This window comes from Glycine max, chromosome 15, assembly GCF_000004515.6.
Source record: "Glycine max cultivar Williams 82 chromosome 15, Glycine_max_v4.0, whole genome shotgun sequence".
Classification (NCBI taxonomy): domain Eukaryota; kingdom Viridiplantae; phylum Streptophyta; class Magnoliopsida; order Fabales; family Fabaceae; genus Glycine; species Glycine max.
In genome coordinates this window covers 52,665,136-52,689,235 of record NC_038251.2, presented here as the reverse complement: position 1 = coordinate 52,689,235, position 24,100 = coordinate 52,665,136, and the positions used below count along the sequence as shown (strand labels likewise).

At 34.6% G+C, this 24,100-nt stretch overlaps 2 protein-coding genes across 3 annotated transcripts; one reads left to right on the top strand and one right to left on the bottom strand.

Annotated features, from left to right (window-relative positions):
- Positions 1-609: 609 nt before the first annotated feature.
- On the bottom strand, positions 610-5,049 carry LOC100780879 (probable serine/threonine-protein kinase DDB_G0280111). 2 transcript variants are annotated; one of them, XM_003546817.4, is made up of 9 exons: positions 4,889-5,049; positions 4,654-4,738; positions 3,450-3,938; positions 2,843-3,008; positions 2,492-2,542; positions 2,209-2,391; positions 1,978-2,071; positions 1,108-1,850; positions 610-1,008 (listed from the first exon to the last, which is right to left on the bottom strand). In XM_003546817.4, the coding sequence occupies exons 3-9, from the start codon at positions 3,911-3,913 to the stop codon at positions 727-729; spliced, it is 1,983 nt and encodes a 660-aa protein (XP_003546865.1). In that variant the 5' UTR covers positions 3,914-3,938; positions 4,654-4,738; positions 4,889-5,049; the 3' UTR covers positions 610-726. The 2 variants fall into 2 exon arrangements, with proteins under 2 accessions (XP_003546865.1, XP_006598247.1); XM_006598184.4 differs by having other exon boundaries at positions 4,654-4,766; positions 4,889-5,047.
- Positions 5,050-11,192: 6,143 nt separating this feature from the next.
- Positions 11,193-21,590, top strand: LOC100780512 (protein EMSY-LIKE 3). The gene is made up of 10 exons (XM_003545914.5): positions 11,193-11,472; positions 13,110-13,315; positions 13,399-13,508; positions 13,633-13,879; positions 14,020-14,238; positions 14,319-14,387; positions 18,074-18,316; positions 18,404-18,472; positions 18,565-18,628; positions 21,263-21,590. Exons 1-10 carry the CDS (start codon positions 11,208-11,210, stop codon positions 21,307-21,309), a joined length of 1,539 nt encoding a protein of 512 aa, XP_003545962.3. The 5' UTR covers positions 11,193-11,207; the 3' UTR covers positions 21,310-21,590.
- Positions 21,591-24,100: the final 2,510 nt, after the last annotated feature.

Sequence of the window (24,100 nt, the reverse complement as noted above, 5' to 3'; positions counted from 1 at the left end):
TTATTTATTATTTGAAAAAATATTAAATTATTAATTACTAATATTTTTTTCTTTTTATAGTAAAAGCTATTCATTTTAAAACCTAGCTACTTAAATTTTCAAATTGTTTATTTTTTATTAATATTTTCAAATTGTTTATTTTCTAATATTCTTAAATTTTACTTTTTTCTCTCAAATTTTTATTTCAAATTTAGAAATTCCAGTTTATTCTAATTTGTTTAAAGAAGTAGCTCAAGCAGTCAAGTCTCTGTCACTCAGATAAACTAATTAGAATTCTCTTAAATGAAGTTTATACCATAGATAAGTATTTAACACTACATAACATGCAGACGAAATTCCCCCCTGCTATTTCTTCACTCATTTAAGAATTTGATAATTTTCTTTATTATCCAACGCAAGATAAATGCCACCACTCGTTCAAATTTGTATGGTGCACATGAGGGTGGAGGTCCACTCAGACCCTAGCCAATTAACACAAATATAGAGTAAAACGTAATGCCACAATCTTGCAGAAGGGAAATGAATACCGTCACTCAAGAATGGTTTTAGTCCAAAGAAACAGGTACCATTTGGAAGCATGATCCACAAAAGAAAACAAACTCAACCACATGAATTTAACATACATGATATATATAATAGTTTGCATTCATTTTACTTCTCCATGTAGGACCAAAAAATAAGTCTCATAGCAATCACAGAATAGATCCTTTAGAACTTTTCCCATAATTAAAAACCAGCCCATCCAGCTGGTTGAGAAGTTGACTTGTTTGCCTCACCAAAAGCCTGAGACTTTGTTCCTGCACTGCTAGGTCTTTGCATGTGTGGGCTGCCAGCAGGTACAGCACTGAAGCTATCTGATCCAAAACCCCATGAATCAAAATCAGTAGCTAGTGCAACAGGTTGCTTGTTCTGCTGACCATTTTTCACCCTGACGGATTTGGAGGTATTTTCAGCTGAGAAGGACTTTTGTTGTTGAGGTTCCTCTGGAAAAGCATGCCATGACTTATTCTGCAGTTGCAATGAAACACAACCATGTGTCACAAACACAACCTAAACAAAATCAGCAAGACAACTGAATTGAGAAGAAAACTACAAAATGCTTATTACCGCAGATGCAGATGCAGATGATGTAACTGCAGGAGAGGTTTTCAAACCATCTCTAATTGGCGAAGGAGTCCTAGCTGTGAGTGCTTGCTTCAGATCCTGCAGTTCTTGCCTTTGTGATCGGCAGATAGCAGAAAGCTTTTCATACTTTGATGTTATTTCAGCTTTTTCCAAGTTAGCTTCCTTCAGCTGCTCTTTGAGTTTCTCCACCTCAGCCTCTAATGCTTGTTCCCTTTCGGGTTTGTTACTAAGTCCAGAGTTGAGATTAGTAGTATCAAATTCAGCAACAAAAGTGTTAAAAGCCTGGTTTTGAAAGTTAGTTGTACTCTCACGTACGCGATCTTTATCCTTAAACAAATTTATTTCAAAATCCTTGGAGGGTACAGTATCAGGCTTGTGTAATTTTCCATGTGTACTGCTTTTCACGGTATGAGTTTGTGTGTTAACCACTTTGTTAGGACCAACATTTTTGGGTAACTGTTCGTTTTCAGGAAGAATCCTATCATGTTTCGGTGAAATATGGTGGCTAGATGGTTCTTCATCAAAAATTGGTTTACTCTTATCCTCAGCAACAAGTGATTCCTTTGCATGCTGAGTGGACCAGAAAGCACCAAGTGCACCCCCACTTCCCCCTCCCCTAGAAGCAGGGGGTGGTTGTGGTGAAGTTTTGGGTTCTCCAGATGAAGGTGGAGGAGGTGGGTTCCTACGAGGCATTGGAGGTGATCTGTTTGAGGGCATTGACACACCTGCAGAAATATAGCAATGGATCAATTTTCTCAGTAAGGAAAAAAATTGTATATACAACTCCAATCTTCTGACTTATGCAAAGAAATTAGGTGTTTAATTCATATCTAGGGTAATATTTTGTATCACCTTCATGATTGTTAGATGAGGGCGATTCAGGTGGTCTGTCAGGTAACGACTTCTGTAAATTAATAGGTAGTTGCTCATTAACACGAAACCAGACCTGCCACCATGGAAGTACATCCAAAGTCAGTAATTAATTGCCCTAATTCTAGTACGTACCTATGAATGCTATCAATGGATGATCTATGACCAACCTAAACTGATGGAGATGAATGGTCAATCAAGCAAAGCGCTTGCCTGCGTGATATCTGGTCTGTCATCTGGTCTAGCTTGGAGCATTTCTCTTATCAAGTCCGTGACAGGTGAAGTGTATTTTGGTAATTCGGGAATGCGGTAGTTTCCATTTAAGACTTGGAGCTTTGATTCCCCATCAAAAGCACTTTTGAAGTAGCATATGCGAAAAAGGAGACATCCAAGTGCCTAAATATTCAACAAGTAATATGATTCCACAACTAGCATAGAAAGATATGGCAAATATTTATATAATTAAAAAGATAAGTTTTAGGCATAGATGACTTACCCATATGTCCACCTTCTCATTAATGACTTCTCTCAGGAACAGATCCCACATCTAAAATGCACAAAGAAAAGAAAATTTATATCACACATGACCATAAAGTTTTTTTGGTAGAAAAATGGGATTCTAGGGTCATAGCCTGGACAACAGGTGCAAACCTCCACCTACCCATTAGCAGTCGTGACCAGGGAAATAGGGTTACAATTAACCCCAGAAAGAACCCAGATCAAACCTGTTCACCAGATGGACAATCCAAGATTGAACCCAGGAACTCCCATAACTTGGAAGAGGCTGTGGTGCTTTCACCACAACCTTCAATGGTGACCTAATTTTAGGTAGAGAAGACAAATTTACCTCAGGGGCCCTGTAGGCAGGGGTTGTGTACTTCCTGATATTGTCTTCCTCAATCCCCATTTCTTCTGGCTTCTCAAAACGTTTGTGATTGGTGGAAGTGCTTCCAAAATCACATAACTTCCATAAGCCATCTGAACCTAATAAAAGATTCTCTGCTTTCAAGTCTCTAGAAAACACAGAGAGAAAAGAAAGAAAAAACAATTTATTAATAATAAAGTACCTTATATTATGAAAAAAATTAGATCTTAAGAAAAACAGAACATAATGGCAGAGCATTTATGTCTGAAGATGTAAAAATCATCTCATCGTAAGTATATATATTATGAAGCATAGGGCCATGGGCATATTATCTAACAGTTACAAATGAGATATAAAATTAGCAAACAATGATGCTGAAGCAGTCACTCATAGGGATAGACAGACAACAAGGAATTTTCCTTACGGAAAAAATTTTAGGGGGAAAAACCAAATACAAGCATAAAACATCATACTTTTCAAATGATCGGATGCAAAATAAAAAATAAAAAAACTAAAGAATTTAGAATAATATAAAGAGAGAGATCACAAATTTTGACAATCATTAAATTTTTTTAGATGGTGTTGTTACCGGTGTGCAATAGGTGGGGACTGGCAGTGCATGGCAAGAACTGCATTACACACATCCCTGAAGATCAAAAGAACCTGTTTCTCATCAAAATAACCAGCTCCTCGGCTCTCCAGCACATTAACCAGAGACCTCTCACAAAATTCCATCACAACGAATGCTTCTTTCGTCCTACCCATATCAACGATGGCATGTGCATGAAGTGTGACAACATTGGGATGTCCTGCCAGCATCTTCATCACAGATATCTCCTTCTTTACCAATCCAAGTGATTCTTCGTCATTGCATATCATGTGCTTCAAAGCATATTGCTTTGACATGTGTACAGCATCTCGAGCTAGGTAGACACAAGAGAACCCTCCTTCGGCAATGGCCTTAATGATATTTATTTTAAGATTGCTAACATCTATAGTGCGGCCTTCAAGACCAGTCTGTTCTTTGTGACTGAATGGCTTAAATCTCCACATTTTTTGGGTAAAACAGAATAGGATGCTGCACATGTAAATTAAAGTATAAAATATAACTTCCACATCATAAAGAACACAAAACAGAAAGGATGCTACATATACATATGAGAGAATTTAAATTCAGTTGCTGCCAGCTGTAAAATTTGATTCTATCCTCCATTTTAACTACGTGTTTGTTTCTCCGGTGCAGTCACGGCAGCATGAAGCCCAAAACCGCTTCACCACAGAAGCATGGGTGATGCTTCTCGAAACAGAGGTTCAAATTGCCCCACCGGAAATCCAAACACACGCTAAACTGATCTAAATTATCCACTCTTAAAAAAGAAAGAAGGAAATATAGCAAGACCAACAATAGCAATAGCAATACCCAATTCACAACAATAGCAAAGCAATACCCAATTTCCAAGCACTCTTTAATATGGTGAAACAAAAATCAACGTGTTTTCGGAGATCATCCTAATACATTAGCAAAAAGGGATAACATCTATAATAATTAAGGCATCGAGATAAAACATACCTACTACTTAATAAAGCAGTTAAGAAAATATAATTGGTATACTAAATAAGCACACCATAAGATCCAACAAAACAATAACGCCATGTGACCATTAAATCTTCAATCACCACATTCATATCCATAAGATCCAATCCAATAACAACAAAATGGTAATCGACACTTGACCCAAAAAAGCAAAAAAAAAAAAAAAGATAAAAAAATAAAGCACAATCAATAACCTTACCTAGAAATTTCTGCTTTAATGCTCCAAGAAAATGAGATCCTTCAATCCGAAATTCAGTTCAAATCAAACAGACCACGCCCTCGATCTGCATCCAACTCAAACTCCATTAAATACTACAAAATTCAAATCCCCAAAAACCCAATTCACTATACGAATCTTACACAACTAACTAGAATTTCCATTCATAAAAAGAACAAAACTTTACGAAATTCCCTATCAAATCACGAGACTCTACCTGTTCACAGCGGATTGAGGGATCGATAAGCTGTTTCCAAAATCGAATCAAATCTGACAATCCACCATTAACGCAAGGGATTGAGCTTTTGCTTCAGCTGCTAATGTTGCTGGCTTCTTCAGATTTGGCCAAGTGAAAAGAAGAGGAACCTGTGAAGGATATTTATATGGGAGATAAATGAGAAAGGTAGAGTGAGAACATTGGACCGTTGAAATTGCATGATAGTGGGGTCTGGAAATCAACGGTGAGAGATGATTTTGTGCGGTGGGCGTGACCGCAGAAAATAAGGGGATCCGTGTTTGGGAATTGACGTGGGGTCCACGTGATTCAGAGGGCAGAGGGGTTTTTACTTCTTACGGTGCTCCGGAGATTTGGGTAAAAGTAAAAGGGTTTTTACTGGCTAGATCATGACACAACAACGTGGTGGGATGTCACACGCAAGTGCAGTTTCGCAATTCGCACGAAGTGATATTTTATTATTTTGCAAAACTTGTTTGTCATTTTTTAAATTTCCAAAATGCTGGTAGTTGAAATTCTTCTATTCTGCAAAATTATCTCATAATTGGTACTGAAGGTTTTTTTTGATAATGATGCTTATTTTTTATTTTTATTTTATATATATTTTAGGCATGTGCTAAGGTGATCGTTAATTTTAAGTTTTTAAAATTTTAAAACTTAAAATTACTTTTTAATTTTTAATTATCTTTTCAGTTTATAAATTTTTATTTTAATATTTTAATACTAAGTTTTAAACGTAAGTCATACTCAACACAAAAAATTGACATAGTAGTATAAGATCTTGTTATGTTCACATGTGAAAAAACAATCTATTTAGTGACATAATTTGTAATCAATTTTTTTGGTGTGTAAGATTTTCTTGAATCAATAATAATTACACACCGTGAGTGAGTAAAATTTTCTTGAATCAACAGTGAGAGGTTGTGAGGAGCATGGTTCCATCGATGGATGTCATGGTTAAGATCTTCTGCATTGATTTCATGGATGCGGTGGTAACTGGTCATTTAGGGTTTTTTATTCTAATATGGGATTTGGTGTCTTAGTGTTGCTTATTTTTGTGATGAATATATTGCTATTGTTTTGAGATTTAGAGAACACTCTTTTGTGGTTTGTTGCTTATTTGGAGATTATGATGGATTCTTTTGGAGGTCTTTTTGAGAACACTCTTTTGATCCATCTTTCATTCAATGATTTAAGCCTAATTTGTGAGATGATAACATTCAAGGGATGTATTTTTAAATTATGGTTTTGTGACATTGATACTTAGTCCTTTTGATGGAATAGTGCATATGTTATGGGATGTAAAGGTATGGTGGGGTTGTAAATGATTGAGCAAGAAATGTTTGTGGAGTCTGGATGCGAAGTTCAAATTGTGTAAATTTTAAAGGTGAGTTCAAATTGCTATGGAAATGAAATGCTCATGGTATGTGGAAGTTATGATTTATTTTTATCTATTTTTAATTTACAAAAACATTTTAAAATTAAAAAACAAACTAAACTGAAACTAAAAAAACTAATTTGTTTTTAAAATTTTTTAAATTAAAAATAGAAATGCACCTAGAATGTGCCCTTAGTTTTTGCATATTTGTTTGTGAAAAATAACTTCTTGTGAAAAAGATTTCATTATTATCTAATATACTATTTAACCCCCCCCCCCCTCCCTTTCTAGTGTGGTATTTATTATTTCAGTTAGGATCAAAGCTCGACCTCTCAAGTTGAGTATTTAACAATACAAAGGAAAAGATCCAATCAAAAAAAGAAATGGAAGAAGGACATGCTACCAACAAGCCACCATTGTTCAAAGGAGTCAAATATGACTACCGGAAGGAAAGGATGATTGAACATTGTTCAAGTCCATACATATTGATATATGGGACATTGTAAAGAATAACCACATTCCATATGATGCTAGGTAGAATGAAATCCCTAAGAAGTCAATCAACGGAAGAGCAAAAATAGAGATTTTTGCTCAACTCCTAAGCTTTAAATGCTTTGTTGTGTACTCTCTCTGAGGAAGAATAGACCAAAGTCCACTACTTGAGAAGTGTTAAACAGATGTGAGACACATTGGCCATAACATATGAAGGGCCATCACAGGTAAAGAGGAACAAGCTAAGTCTCTTCACACGTAAGTATGAATTATTTACTATGGTAGAAAGTGAAGATGTACAATGTATGTTTGGATGCTTCCAAACCATATTAAATGAACTACGATCTTTAGGCATAACTTATAATAATTATGATCACGTTGACAAAATTTTGAGAAGTTTGTCTAGAAAGTTGAGACCACATGTTGTAGCCTGGAGAACTCTATATTGGAATAAGAATGTTAAAAGCTCAAAGGAAAAGCTCTTGTGTGGAGAAAAGTTTAAAGGTCTAAAAGGTTGGGGGGAATACGTGGTTAAGGAAAAGCTCAAAGGCCTAAAAAGAAAGTTAAAGGATTGGAGTAAGAATGTATCTTGTGTGGAGAAGAGCCATTTTTTCCTTGAAAAAGAATTGAATGATCTTGATAAGAAGGAGAAAATGGTAGGGTTGGAAGTGGATGAGGTGGAGAAAAAAAAAGATTGTGCAAGTACAACTTTGAGAGTCTATCTTCCATAATGAATCCTTGCATAGTTAAAAGGCAAGAATCAAGTGGTTACGAAAGGAGGATGGTAATAAAATGTTTTTTCACTCCATTCTTAACTGGAAGAGGAGAAATAATTCATTGATGGGACTCTATATAGGTGTGGGATGGGTGGAAAATCTAGGGTGAAAAAGGAAGTCAAAGCTTATTTTCAAAAGAAGTTTAGGGAGGAAGGGGCTGTAGACCAAAACTAAATGGTGTGGCTTTTGATAGAATATTAAGTGAAGATAATACTATGTTAACCTCTAAGTTTGAAGAGGTAGAGGTCAAGAATATTATATAGGATTGTGGTAGCTTGAAGAGCCCGGGACTAGATTAACTTTAATTTCATCAAGAATTTTTTGGAGGTTATTAAGAAAGATGTTTTGAGATTTGTTAATGAGTTTGGTGAGAATGGGATCCTTCCCCGGGGCACAAATGTTTTTTTCATTACATGAATTCCTAAGGTCTCTAATCCACAAGGGTTAAGGGACTTTAGACCTATATATTTCACTAGTAGAGTTATGTACAAGATTATATCAAAATTGCTTGCTAACCAATTGAAGAAGGTTTTTCCATCCATTATTAACCATAGACAAAGTGCATTCTTGGAATGTAAACATCTACTTCATAGTGTGGTGATTGCAAATGAAGCAGTGAAGGATGCTAAAAGAAAGAAAAAGGAGTGCATAATTTTCAAGGTAGATTACAAAAAGACTTATGATTCAATATGTTGAGATTTTTTTATGTATATGCTTCAAAGACTAGGGTTTGATGCTAAGTGGATCGGGTGGATTTGGGAATGCCTTAAGGCTTGTTTCGTTTTGGTGCTTGTTAATGGAGGGCCAACTAGTGAGTTTGTGATGCAAAAAGGACTTTGAGAAGGAGATCCTCTAATACCTTTCCTTTTTATGGTGGTAGGTTGTCTTATGAGGGAAGCATCAACAATAATAATAATTGAAATATTAAACATGTATATCTCATGTTATAATAATAATAATACTAAATTTAGTAAATTGCATCTCATATTATAATCACTCTTATCCATGTACTACACTAATAATTAATCTTTGAAAAAAAATATTCTCTATCTGTTATATTTATTTACTTTACTAGCTATTAAGATGCAGGCCTACGACACATAGAATGTCAATATATATGATATTAGTGATAATTATATATTAATAATTTTTTAAAATCTATCTAACTTGTACACTATAATTAATCACAAATGATAAATGAATAAATAATTACATATTAATAACTTTAATTATTTTATTTTATTTTTTAAATCTAGTATTTTTAGTTTAAAAATTTATAATATAATAAATAAATACATAATATATAATGGATGAATGGATAGATGAATTTAAATATTTCATTATCCTTCCTCTAATGCCAAATAATAAATCTAGATTTTAAATTCACTTTCTATTAAATGTTCAACTAATTAATTTGGTTTATTAAATAAATAATTTAAAAAAAGTCCTTATTTTGAGCAGAAAAATGTGACAAAAGTTTTAATTCTTACCAATAATGTTTGTTTTATTTTTCATATTTTAAGTGGTTTAGATAATATTTTTCTTATTGTTCAAAGCACCTTCTAAATTGCTTTTACAAAAAACAAAAAAAAACATAATTTATAAGAAATAATTTTCTTAAAATAAAAAAAATATTAAATTACAAAAACTAAACAAATATTTAAATCTAATAATTATCCTATATTTATGCTAAAAGGAATTAATTGTAAATTGTTATAGCACTCAATCTCCTAGATGATTGAAATATTCTCTTTCAATGAGGACATTATATGTATAATATGTGCAAGCTTTCCCATCAAGGCACATGCTACAAATTGACAATAGTGTTGCCATTCATTGCATGTAAATGTAAATTGTAAAAGGATTATATGGCACGACAGACACGGGTTGTAGATAGCGGTGTATATTGGTATCCAGTCCACAACAACTTCATGGCTGCACTTTAGCTATTATAAATTTTTTCCATGATTTGGTTTTGGGATTTTCCTTTGGACTTATTCCATTATATTAAGCCTTTAATAAAAAATCAAAGCAAAGTAGAATATAAGTTGTCATACCATATTCATCTTATCAAGAGAAAAAAAAAAAAAGCTTATGTAGAGACATAAAGTGCTTTTTCTTTATTATCCTCTAAGATTATTAAATCATCTCCGTGTGTTGTGATGTGTTGCTCCACTCAAGAGAAGAAGCTAGTTACTTTACCAAGGTATTCCCACACACTCAAGTTAGTAAAAATACAAAGAGATGTGGACCAAAAAATATTTGAAAAAATGTTTGTATTATTAGTGCGCATTTCGTCTCATGCATGTTACGTGGGAATGGCTTATATTATAATATATACCTTAACCATGAAAATGTAGACTTTTCTAGAATCAATGTATTTATCGGCATAGAATGTAAGCCCAATAAAAGAGGTCCAAAATAATTTTCTTTCAACTAAAGGGTACCACTTTGGGGGCTTGGAGGTATTGGAAAGGATGTTATATACATTGTGTGTATTTTGCCCTAATATGACATGCATCATCCCAAATAGCCATGTCAATGTTTGGATAAGGATTCCCATTGTTGTGGAGGTAGTTATGTTTGTCTTCTCACTAAGTATAATGGCATATGTCGGAAACTTGATTCAGTTGATTGGTAGCTTTCTTGGAAGCAGATAAGAGTCATGTTGGATAGGTTTGACATGACTTTTATAGTTATCTCCTCACATCATTCACTCTACGATTACTATCGGTTGCATAATACCCTTTGGTTTTTAGTCTTTCTAATTATTTTTTACGCTATTCTCAAGTATATTTTAGTGATAAAGAAGGAGCATCAACCCCTACAAGCTAAAAACCTCTCGGAAAGAAAAAAATTAGCAATATCTACTAGCTAGCAAATACATCGAAAGAAAAAATGGACTAAAATAATAATAAAATAATCTGTAAATTCTCATCCAATGAGAAACCAAATTTAATTATACACGATCAATTACTTGATTAACTTCTCTAAGCTTATATATGCATGAAAGTAAACTTAGCTATATGCTATTCTCAAGTATGTTACTTTGTTTATCCTTTCTTGGGCGTGGATTTTCCAACAATAATTGTTCCTTGTGTTCTTATCTATTTTGAACTTTCTTTACCTTGTAGATGCGTGATATGGCCAAGGGAAAACGTGAGATTAGGGATGATAACAATTCGGGTTGGACATGGATATTATCCGTCCATTTCCCATTGGTATTTGTTTGAAAAGTTTTCATGAATTTGTGAATACAAATTTTTTTCGTCATTTCTACACAAATCCAAAGCATCTTCTAAAACAACCACACATCTCCCTAAAAGAATTTACACTTATGTTGAATGTTTCTTTCAAGAGAGTCACAAGTAAAAACATCTTTCTGAGTTCCTTGACTTAATTCTAAATCTGATTGTTATTCTTAAAAATTTCAAAATTTAAACCACAAAATCACTCCAAAGAGAATCTTATATATTAAAAGGATTAGTTTAACACGAAAAAAAAAGAAGAAAACTAGGGTGGTAAAATCTAATAGTAAAAAAAGGTTGTAAAATCTAATAGTAAAAAAAGGTTGTAAAATCTAAATTAAAATTAAAAACTAAAACAAATCATTATTTTTTAATGATTTCAAATGTAAAAAACTATTATTGTTAGTATGGCCGTTTGGGCGGGAGCTCTCTTAAAAACAAGGAGTCACCACTTAGTGTCCAATTCGACAAATTTGAGGCTCTACTCGACAGAACCACCCATAGTTCGATTCTACCTTCGAATTCCTCTTCGGCTTCGACTCTGCGTTCCTCGTACACTGTCCATTTCGCCGGAATCTTGGTTTTTGCGTTTTTTTTTTCTCTCTCCTGAATCTGGGTGCTTTCAATTTTGGTGCAAACTGGCTATGGACCACGAACCCTACGATAGTAGCGGTGAGTTTCATTTTAAAGTTCCTTTCTTTTTGCCTGTCTCTGCTTCCTTTAATTCTTTTTTGATTCTAGGGTTAGGGCTTTGTTTGGGTTTCTTTGTTTTTAATTCTTCTTTTTATGGGTTATTGGGTAGTGTGGTGTGAGGATTTTAATTTGCGCCAAATTGTTGGGTTTCATGCATTTCTTGGGGAATCTGAGTTTGTGTTCGTTTTATGTTTTCCGTATTGTAAACGCGAGTAACTTAAGAACGTGTTTGATTGAAGGGTATAGTACTAGTGGTGCGTGTTTTGTGATTTGAATTGTAATGTCTCAAGGGGCTAGAGGATTAGTGTTTTTCTTGAATATGTTTATTCCATGATGTGTGTGAGGAAATATTGGTGTGGCATTGATTGAGGAAAAGATGATAGCAAATTGGTTAAGGTGGTTTGAACATGGGCAAGGAAGCCCATTGAAAACACTAGCGAGGAGAGTAAATTGCATGGTTTTTAGTCTTGCAAAAAGGGGGAGAGGGAGACCAACAGGGACACTAGAGGAAATTGTTAAGCGGGATTTCATGGTGAATAATATTCCTAAGAATTTGGTCTTTAATCAACCCAATGGCATTATGTGATTTATGTAATCGACGTCACCCATAAGGATAAGGCTTTTGTTGTTGTGTTTATTCCGTGATGAAAGAAGTCTTGCGAAAGTGTGAATTTTCTTGTTAGCTTGTCTTCGAATGGACAGTTAAGGGTGTCCTGAGGCCTGAGGGAATTTTAATGACTTGAGAGAGGCAGAAAAGTGTGTACCTTGCTAAAGAAATGCATTAGAAAAAAGGAAGCAAACAGGAAATTACTTGGTTGTTTTGCATTAATGTGCCATATAAATTTAACTGCTCAAGGTTGACATTTTTTATAAACATAAAAGATTAAAATGTTATATTTCAAAATTCCAAGCTGCTTTCTGCATAGAGTTCCAAAGACAGGCCATTAGTCACTTGTTTAGAGAATCTGATGGCTGAGCCTCTTGGGTTTCTTTCTTTAAGTTAGCAATGGAGCACTTTAGTCATGCCTCACCTTTACCAGCAGTAGGTGCTGAACTCTTCTTCTGCCTGAGATTATCCTAATTGATGGTTTGATTGAGAAGTAGTTTCTTAAAATTTTCAAACTTAATAAGGAAGAATCATATGGAAATTCCTATCCATTTGTTTACTAGAACTTAAAGCTTTTCTAAATAAAATGTTTATGCTCTCAAGGTCCTTAAATGACAACTTTTTTTAACCCCTCCCCCATCTTTCTTTTTTGGCACTATTGTGTACACAGTTCTCTTTATGATACAGTGTAATGCTAGTTTATGTCATACTGCTTGCTTTGTACCCATGATGAAATTTCGGTGCTCTTAATTATTAATTCTCCCTTTAGATAGTACCTCTTATCTAGTTAATTTAATTGTTATGGTGGATGGGTTGTGTCCTAACTTTGTATAAATAGTAAATGCATGTGTTCTACTTCTGATGCTTGGAATTGTTCTTACAATGCTTTTCTTGAGAATCAGATAGATATTTCACCTTCACCAAAAAAGTCTGGTTGATACTTATTTCAATGATTCGTGGTCTTGCCTCACATGTTATACTTACATTGCATCCGTTCACTTGATTGCAGGAACTGATGATGATTTTCCACCAACACATCAAAATAGAATCCCCAGAGGAGCACATCTTGCAGGAAATGGAAGTGCAGTAGGTTCAATTCCATATGCAAGGATGTATGGAGAAATTGATATGGAAACTCAAATTCACCAACTTGAGAAGGAAGCATACAGTTCAGTTCTACGAGCCTTTAAGGCTCAAGCTGATGTCATTACTTGGGTATATATTCCGTCATTTGGTTTTCACGTATCTAATATTTTTAAAATTGTTTGGTCAGGTTTTAATGACGTGTATTTCTTCAGGAGAAGGAAAGTTTGACTACAGAACTTAGAAAAGAGCTAAGATTATCAAATGAGGAACTCAGAGAACTTCTAGGTCATGTTAATGCAGATGATGTCATACAAAATATAAGGTCTGATAAAACTGTGAAACATGGCTTCTTGTTGATCTATGCTTCATAAGTTAGATTGTCATTGCTTTTTCCACATATGCACTGTCATTTTGTTAATCAACACCTTATTGAACATTGATTTTAGGGAGTGGAGACAGGCAGGAGGCAATCAGCTTGGTGTGCTGAGTTTTGGGCAAGCTATTCATGATTCAATTCCAAGTCCCCCTATCTCTGCATCCCGTAAGAAGCAGAAGATAACTCCATCTGCACTATCACAATCTTTTGGTGGGCCTTCTCCATTTCATCCCCAATCCGTGGATGCACCTGTTCAGTCATCTTTGGTTGAAAAACGAGGACCTGTTTCTGGATCTAAGGGCAAGAAGCACAAACCTGTAAGCAAACGATGAATTCACACAGTGCTCTTCATTTCTGTTTATCTTCACTGAGCTTGGGTTTGACTCTGATGCAGATCAGGAATACATAATTTAGTGCTAAGGAATAATAAACAAGCAACATTGTTGTTTACTTGCAGGGCCATGCATTACCTGGTGTATCTTCAATAAAGCAATATCCTTCATCTGGACTAGGTGGAAGGAATCAAGTACCTAATAGAGTTACCTCTGGCACTGTCATGGGTGAGCTTGCTGAGGGAGCATCGTTGGATTCATTAGTTGGTAGAAGAGTGCGAACAAGATGGCCTGATGACAACAACTTTTATGAAGCTGTTATCTCCGACTACAATCGATCCGAAGTACTTACATTCCCCCAATAATTAAAAAATTGTCAGTTAGTATGTAGCTGACATGCTTATTTTTATTTCTAACTTTTCAGGGTCTACATGCTTTGTTCTATGACTTGGGGACTGCAAATGAATCATGGGAGTGGGTTAATCTGTCAGAGGTATATTTAATACTGTTGAGAGTCAGGAATAAATGTCATTTATTATAAATTGATTTGATAGGATCTGATTTAGGGGAAACTTAATCTCCTCTAATTATGTGTAATTAGTACTATCTGTCTATATAAATGTCAATCCCGCAATGGACCTGGCTTCTCTGCTGTCCCTTTTCCAGCTGTCCCTGTGCTGCCCCTTGAAAACCACACAGTTTTAAAATTGAATCACAAAATTAAATATTAACAAAATTAAATATTAACACAACTACATGGACAGCACAGGGACAGCTAGGAAAAGGACAACAAAGAAGCCAATTTGTCCCGCAATATACTCTGACACACAATTTTCACTCAATTTCTCTTATTTTTACATGGTATCAAAGCTTGGTTGAGGGAATATCGAAAACTGTCCTCCACCAGGAACCTACTGTCCCCAGTGGACCTTTATGGTCAGTCATACTTATTCCGATGACCCTTTCCTCTTTTCCTTCGCATTTTCTGGTAGCTGCTGCTGGAGCTACGGTGCCTTTCCGGCTGGTGACCCAGCCACCAGCATCGCTGTCCACTGATCTACACAATGGTGGTGGCGACGACCTCATCGGAGCTCAAAGGCTCTCTCACGCACCCATCTATTGTGTGCCAAACACCATTTTCGTGCTCCATTGTTCCAGCGCATCCGGCTGCCATTGCGGCCGCACTTCCATTGGTGCTATTGCCCCTCCATTTTGACACTGGCCCTTAAATTTTGGGTCATTCTGTGTTCCCCTTTGATTTCCTTTTTTGCAGTGAACCATGCGGCTGCTCTGCCCTTGTGTGACAAACTTCCCGTTGTCTTTCCGTCGGAGCTCACGTTCAACCACTGTCGCTCATCGCCAAAGATCGCCATGCCATTCATATGCACAGTCAACTCAAAACACCGCTGCATGTGACCCCATGCAGGGCCCTTTTTCAGCGTGTATAGTTCACGCACACAAAGCGTGACGCATCTCTGACAAGAGTCACACTGGTCTCCATTATCATTGTGGGCCTTTGTTGGCTGCTGTCAAGCCATCATTGATCCGGCACAACCACATGGCGAGAACCGTCTTTCGTTTCTCTAGGGTTACCTTATTTGGAACAAGCTCTCTCAACTTAGGAAGCTTTAGCTTGAGGGGTGTGTCGAGGATCAGGAATAAATATGTCATTTATTATATATTTTTTTTGGAAAGCTCATTTATTATAAATTGATTTGATATGATTTGATTTAGGGGAAATTTAATCTCCTCTAATTATGTGTAAATATTACTATCCGTCTGTATAAATGAGCATCCCGTTGTGTACTCTGACACACGGTTTTCACTCCACTTACCTATGTTTCTCTTATTTTTACAAATATGTTATAACTATAAAATTATGGTTGTAAAAATGTTTGGATTGAGAGACTTGAAGTGGAATTCAAGCAGTAAGAGAACAGAGAGTTCTCATGACACCCCCACCCCTAAAATGGTTGCTGTCAATGTTCCATTTCTTTGAAAAGAAGAGGTTTCTAGTTTTCTCTAAAAGTGATTCAGCATGTATGTGGCAACAAAAAGTTCATCATCTATTATCAATAAAAGAACATTTTTCTAGTATTAAGTGTTTCATAGAAAAAAATAGTTTACCATTGCTAAAATCTATTATATTACTTAGGAATTTCAAAAAATCCATATGTCATGGTTTTATTATTTATATTTTTAGAATATCAAGATGGAAAATAGTTTTATTTCCAATGTCTCTCTTTATTCTTGATGTCAAGTTCTAAGGAAGGATAGTTTAAAAAAAAAACTTATTTTTTGAATGAGAATGGTACAATTAAATGATGTTAACCAATTTTCTTAATAAGCCTAAGTTTTTTTTTTTTGAGACCAGAGGGAGTAATACTGAAGACAAATTAGATTTTTTTTTTCCTAAAAGGAAAGTTCTTCTGTTAAAAAATTATTATTATTTGGGGCTTTATGTACCTTTGTTAAAACTGAGAAGTCTACCCATTTCTTTTGCATTTATCATTTTTGAATATATCATTTAGCTGCCATATGTATGCATGATATGTCAATAATGTTTTTTCAATTCTGGATCTGGCTCATGTTCGCTGGATTCAGATTGGATACTCTAGTGGCCCTGCATCATAGGAACTTGTTTTCTTTTCTCTAATGTAGCATTTGGTGTGTGGACAGTATGAAATGGAACAAATGTTTCATACCATTCTATCTCTGGTTCCACCTTTTGGTAGAACTGAAATGTTTTTAATGTTAAAATGCACCAAACATTGAAAGGAAGTTTTGTTATGTTTTGTCCCATTCCATTCTAACATGTTTATCAAATGCAACCTAAATGTAAAACAGTTAGTCTTAGTTGTGAGATTGAGGTGAATAGAAGAAAAGGCAATGAGCATTGCATGTTTCAACATCAAGTAAAGCAGAATGAGTCCAAGTAGAGTTTCTTCCCTATGTTCTTTTGTAGTTCTTCTTGGCTCTGTATCTCTGCAGAAACTTCTATCAAAGAGTGGGTAAGAAGCACACACTCTAGGAAGGAGGGACAATTAAGATTGCGGAAACATTATCCCAACACAACTGCTTAGTTTTCCTGGGATGGTCTGGGTGTTTTTATAATTCTTTTAGGGTTCCCTCCCACTAGCCATCAGCCCTTGCATATAAAGCTGGCCATGAAAGATGAGCCCAAAATATCTTTTAACTTTCTATTGTAAGTGCAATCATATTTTCAGGAAAAAAATGTTAGTTTTTAAGAGTATGACATACAAATTCATAACATGCTCCGTCAATAACTGATGCTGTTTTTAGCTATCAAACATTTATGTTCCTGTATTAATTCTTTCATTGTAATTAATTTGTGCTGAAGTGGTGATGCATACTAGCTTTTCAATACCCTATAAATTTATGGAAATTTTGTTTTGCAGTAGTAATTAGTAGATATTGTTTATATATGTTTCCCGATAACTCTGCTTCACAGACTAGTATGTCTAAAGGAATATTTTTGTAAGCTTTGATTTTTCCATCTTTAAATTGAGAGTTTGGGCATGTTTGGTGAAACTAAAACTTTTAGCCCTGATTCTCTCCAGACTTTTTAGCATCGACAAAATAGGCACTAAATTTGTAATGTTTGAAAATATTCATTTTAAATGCTAAAATCATTTTAAAAGGAGTTATTAGGCATTTAATACGATAAAATTCACTATACTAATACTAGCAAAATCTATTTTTACTTAACATGTTGAATGAGGAAATGGTTACTCATAAAGACAGTTTATGATTTTGTGCTTTGTTTTTTTTGGCATGTATTGTAATCTTTTCATTTTCAGCACTGAAATGGGGAATGAAAACCGGCTTTTAGTCAACTTTTCTTTTGACTATTTTTGTTCAGGAATGTGCATATGATGTATAGTACTTCAAACTTAATGACTGCAGCTACTGATACCATATGAAAAGAAATAGGTACTCAAATAAATGAAATTTTGACTTGTTTTAAATTTTCATTTTCATTACACCCTGAATTGTGTTGGGTGGCTATTTGATTTTCATAAAATGGAAGCAGTGCTCTTCCATGTATCTTGAATGTTCAATGCTATGAAGAATATGGATTTCCAGTCCATCTGCATGATATGCGTTGCACTTGATAGTAATGTTTTAGCTTATTCAAATGTATTATTGTTACTGCAGATGTCTCCTGCAGATATTCAGTGGGTTGGTGAGGATCCCGGAGTCAATCGTCGACAGGGTTTTGGTGGATCTGGTAATGGGATGAGAAGATCTGTAGGACGTGGAAGTGTTCCAGGAGTTGGAAAAGGTAGGGGAACTGCAAAGGGGCAATCCAGAAAAGATTTCTTACCATCACAGAATGGAATAGGAATGAAGACTCCAGATGATATACAAATACTTCACACAGACACGTTAGTAAAGGAGGTAACTGAAAACAGTTCAATCGTACTCTTTGAGATTGTTTGATCTTTTGTTTTTTTGACATATTTAAGTATCTGGTGAACTTGACAGGTGGAGAGGGTATTCAATGCAAAACATCCCGATGCACTTGAAATCGAGCAAGTCAAGAAAGTATTGAAGGTAAGGGACAATTATATATGACAGTCTGACCTTTCTTTTATTTTCTTGTAAATGGTGTATGCATGGATTAATTGATATGAAATAAATGGCAGGATCATGAGCAAGCTCTTATTGATGCAATTGCAAGGCTTGCAGATCTTTCTGACGGCGAAAGTGGTATTTCTCAGTTTTGATTGATACCTTATTGCAATTGCCATCTGAGATTTTTCCTTTCATGAATGGTCCTCTAAATTAGAAATTAGAATACTGTGGACTTCATTTGATTGTTAAATGGATCTATTTAGTGCCCAATCATACAACAACAACAACAACAACGCCTTATCCCACTAGGTGGGGTCGGCTACATGGATCAACTTCCGCCATAATGTTCTATCAAGTACCATACTTCTATCCAAATCATTAAGTTCGAGATCCTTTTTGATAACCTCTCTTATAGTCTTTTTGGGTCTTCCTCTGCCTCGAATTGTTTGCCTTCTCTCCATCTGGTCTACTCTCCTCACTACAGAGTTTACCGGTCTTCTCTCTACATGCCCAAACCACCTAAGTCTATTTTTCACCATCTTCTCTACAATAGGCGCTACTCCAACTCTCTCTCTAATAGCTTCGTTTCTAATTTTATCCTGTCGAGTCTTACCACACATCCACCGCAACATCCTCATCTCCGCTACACCTACTTTATTCTCATGTTGGCTCTTGACCGCCCAACATTCTGTTCCGTACAAAATCGCCGGTCTTACCGCAGTCCGATAAAACTTTCCCTTTAGCTTGATCGGTACCTTTGCATCACATAACACCCCCGATGCTTTTCTCCATTTCATCCATCCTGCTTGAATGCGATGATTCACATCCCCTTCAATTTCTCCATCATCCTGTATTACAGACCCAAGATATTTAAACCGTGTGACTTGAGGGATAATATGGTCTCCCATTTTCACCTTTGAGTTAGAAACCCTCCTTCTTTTGTTGAACTTACATTCCATATACTCCGATTTGCTTCTGCTTAGGCGAAAGCCATGTGTTTCTAGAGCTCGTCTCCAAGTTTCCAACCTCTCATTGAACTCCTCCCTCGACTCTCCAAGGAGGACTATGTCATCTGTAAAAAGCATGCATCTCGGCGCTATCTCTTGGATTTGTTCCGTGAGGACATCCAGAATTAAGGTAAAAAGGTAGGGACTAAGGGTTGACCCTTGATGCAAACCAATTGTGATGGGAAAATCGTCTGACTCTCCACCCTGTGTCCTAACACTAGTCGATATCCTATCATACATATCTTGGATAGCTCGAATATATGCAACCCTAACCCCTTTCTTCTCTAGAGCTTTCCACAAAATCTCTCTAGGCACTCTATCATACGCTTTCTCCAAGTCAATAAAAATCAAGTGCAAGTCTTGTTGGTCCATGCGATATTGCTCCATCACCCGCCGTATTAAATAAATCGCTTCCATGGTCGACCTTCCCGGCATGAAACCAAATTGATTCTCAGTAACTTGAGTCTCCTTTCTTAATCTCCGTTCGATCACTCTTTCCCATAATTTCATGGTATGACTCATGAGCTTGATTCCCCTATAATTTGCACAATTTTGTATATCCCCCTTGCTCTTATAGATTGGCACTAACGTGCTTCTCCTCCATTCCTCCGGCATGCGTTTTGACCTCATAATTTCATTAAAGAGTTTGGTGAGCCACTCAAGACCTTTATCTCCAAGAGTTTTCCACACTTGAATAGGTATGTTGTCTGGCCCCACCGCCTTACCGTTACTTATTCTTGTCAACGCTTCCTTTACTTCCTGTTTCTGAATCCGACGATAGTACTTATAGTTCCGGTCCTCTTCTCTTGTGTCTAGACTGCTAGAGTCATATCCATATCCATCATTAAATAAGTTGTGGAAATACGCCTTCCACCTTTCCTTGATATCTTTTTCATGCACTAAGACTTTGCCTTCTTCATCCTTAACACACTTTACTTGATCCAAATCTCTAGTCTTCCTCTCTCTACCCTTAGCAAGCCTATATATAGATCTTTCTCCGTCCCTGGTGCCTAGAGCTTGGTATAGTCCGTCAAAAGCTTGGGCTCTTGCCTCACTCACCGCCTTTTTGGTTTCATTTCTAGCTATCTTATACTTATCCCAATCATAAATGAAATATTAGAATTTGCATTTGGTTCTACTCTATATTTCTGTACATATTATTTAAATTGATATACATGTGATAGGGTGTTGGCATAATAAAATAGTTTATAGTTTATCTACTGAATTTCAACCAATGCCTGGGACTCTGCTAATTTGAGTGTAAAATGTGGAGAAAACTAACAATGGTTTGGAATGGAAAGGTTTTGAGTTTCTCTGATTGTTACTTGGTAGAGTGGAGAGTCACTTCCAACTCACTTTCATGCTGTAGAGAAGCCATAAATTGCACTCCATGTTCATTCATCCCACAATTTTATTGTACCAAACGAGTGTGAAGTAAACTCGATTCCAAATTATTCATGAAAAAAGAAAATTATTCCAGACTCTTTACTTCCCTGTTTCTCCTATTCAAACAACCATAGCCTATGTATTTAGCGATACCGTACTAAGTACTCTTTTTATATTAATAAAGTAATGTAATTCTCACTCAAGCATGATGTGATGAAAATGCCATATTATTATTACTTGTGGAAATCACCATTTTAATATTAGTATTTGGGGATGATGTTTTTGGGTTCACTATGTTACTCAATACAGCACTGATGATTCCTAAACCAATTCTTTGTATAACCTTTCTTGATGGTCTTTTTTGTTTATTATACAGATGAGGGTGGTTTCCATTTCTCACATGCTACAGCAATGGCTCACTAATGTGGAAGACCACCTTTGTACAATGGGCAGAGGAGGCATTATGGTAGCAAACACGTGGAAAAAGACTGATTTTCTCGTGTTGTTGTGCTATAAAAGATAACTTCCCTGACAGATTGTGGCTCTAGGCTTGGCTCTTGTGCATTTGTCATTTGAATTTAAGTAGGTTGAAATTTAGGTAGTTTAGTAATGATTATTCATTATGATTTTAAGAATTGACACAGGACCAGGTGATGCCTGTAAACAACGCATGATAGTGTATAAATTCTTGCATTTTCTGGCTCCATTCTTCTATCTATTAACTATTAATTAACTATTAGAGAATAAATTATACTCATTTGATAATTATCAAATTTGAGTTATGGAGTTATAAATATGAGGAGTTTTTTTTTCCAAAAAGAAAATATGAAAAAAAAATACTTAAGTCATAGTTTAATTGATTTGATGATTTTATTGATCTATTTGACATCATAATTTTTTACATACATTATAATTCTTTATTTTCTTGAGCCGTACAAGGAGGATAAAATTTCTTATATGTTTTCTAGGGGGTGCTTTATTTATTTATCTTTACTCCAATGAGTCATTTATTGAATCGTTACAATCAAAGTTCGATCTTGAACAGAGGGAAAATATCATCTCTTGAGTTTCTTTTCAAATTTTACATAATGTGGCTTCTTTTTTGCTTATTCCAATACTTGTTTTTGAAAATATTACTGATAATTCCTTGTATGATGCACTGACGCTCTTAATATTTATATTGACACTTATATATTATATTTGTATCCCTACAAGGGAGATTATTGTAATGGATAAAAAAATAGGGATGTTTGTGTAAATTTTCAAAATATTAAGGATGGTTAGTGTGATTTTTTCTATTATATATATTATATAGTATAAAAGTTATGCCTAGCCCATTGTACAATGAACCGTGGTGGACCCAAATGACAAATAGCCTTTCTTTGGTCTTTCCGGACTTGAGAGAAATGCGGAATTATAACTATCAATTAAAAATTAGTTTAAATTTTGACTTTATAATTTGTTCCATAGCCCTATATATTATTATAATTTTAATCAATTGGAATTTTGCATTTGACCTTCCAAAGTTCTCTTTACATTTTTTGTAAAATCCAAATTATGCTTCTCTTAAGATTGGGGATGGCCCTCAAGTCTTTGCGTTCTGCATAAAAATGCATTTGTTTCCAGTGGTTGAATATGTTTGGATGAATATTAGAAACAAAAGGAAAAATGTCTAATCAATGAGCACAAGACTCCTCCCGAATTTATTATATGTGATGCAATGAATATTTAACAGAGTAAATGTTCAAAGCATTGAATCTGTAGCTCTAGGTACTTTCTGAACACCAATTTATGAGATTCACGATGTGTTAGACACAAACAGGTTGCATTGAAGTAGATGAGGGGTGTTTTATTTTTCTGTGATATGGAGATGAGGTGAATCAGCCTATGAGCAATTGAGTTTGTGACAATCCACTGGCTCTGCCCGGTTTCTAATCCTGTTCTATTTATTATTTATTCCTTTAAAGACAAACACTTCATGAAATGTGATTTTGAACAGGGAGAATCCATATTGTGTCTGGTCAGATGACTCAGATTTTATTGTTTTTGGACAACATTTAGGTGCAGTTTTAATGTGTTCTTGGTGTTGTTTTTTATTTTTAAAAAGATGGAGTTACTTTAGTAATTTTCACAAGAAGGTTGACATCTAGGACATGTTACTCTAGTAATTTAAACGACAAAGTCAGTGGACTGTCATCACATTATTTTGGTGAAACTCTAATCTTAATTAGAGAACCTCCCTAAAACATCTATGACATTGAATCTATAAAGTTTTGTCCTTTTTGTTTAGGTTTTGAATGTCTTCAAGATATTAGTTAAGTGGACTGTCACGGCATGTTATTTTGGTGAAACTATTTTTAATTGGAGAACCTCCTCTAAAACATCTATGACATTAAATCTAAAGTTTTGTCCTTTTTGTTTAGGTATTGAGTGTCTTCAATATATTAGTAGGAATCAATAAATAGAAGACTTTTATTGAAAACCACAATAAGTGTATATTAATAACATTAAATGTTATAATTTTTCATAAACAAACTTTTAATTTTTAATTATTTAACTAGTATCCTTACCACACTAGTTAACATTCTCCTTTTTAGGTTTGGTGCTCACTTTTTTTTTTAATAATATTTTGGAGTTCACCTTTATATTATTTTCAAAAAATGATGGATGATAATTTTAATTTTATTTTGTTTAATTTTCACATTTAGTCTACATATCCTTAATTAGCTCATGAGCAATTTTAGTCTCTTTGATTTTAATTTCTCATATCAGTTCTTAAAGGTTTTCAATTATTCAAATTAAATCCTTTATCTTTGAATTTCATTCAATAGTTAATAGAAATATAATAATGGCAATATATTAGTGATTTAATCTATTTAGATTTGCAAAGAAAAATTGGATTTTATTATTTATTACATTTGGAACTTTTTGTTATATGTTTTTATATAAATATTTTATACATTTTTAATAATTTATACAAATCAACTATAGTAATAAAAAAACTAACAAACCATTTGTCAATTTTAATTTATAAAAATCAAACTTAGATACAAAGAAGTTTACAATAACTTACCTATACTACTTCAAACTTAAATATAAGTAACAAAAAAAATTTGAACTTAAAGTATAAACAAATACTAAGTGACTTTTATCTTATTTAATGATAATATTCTTATTATGACTTAAATTATATTTTATTTAATAACTAAGAATA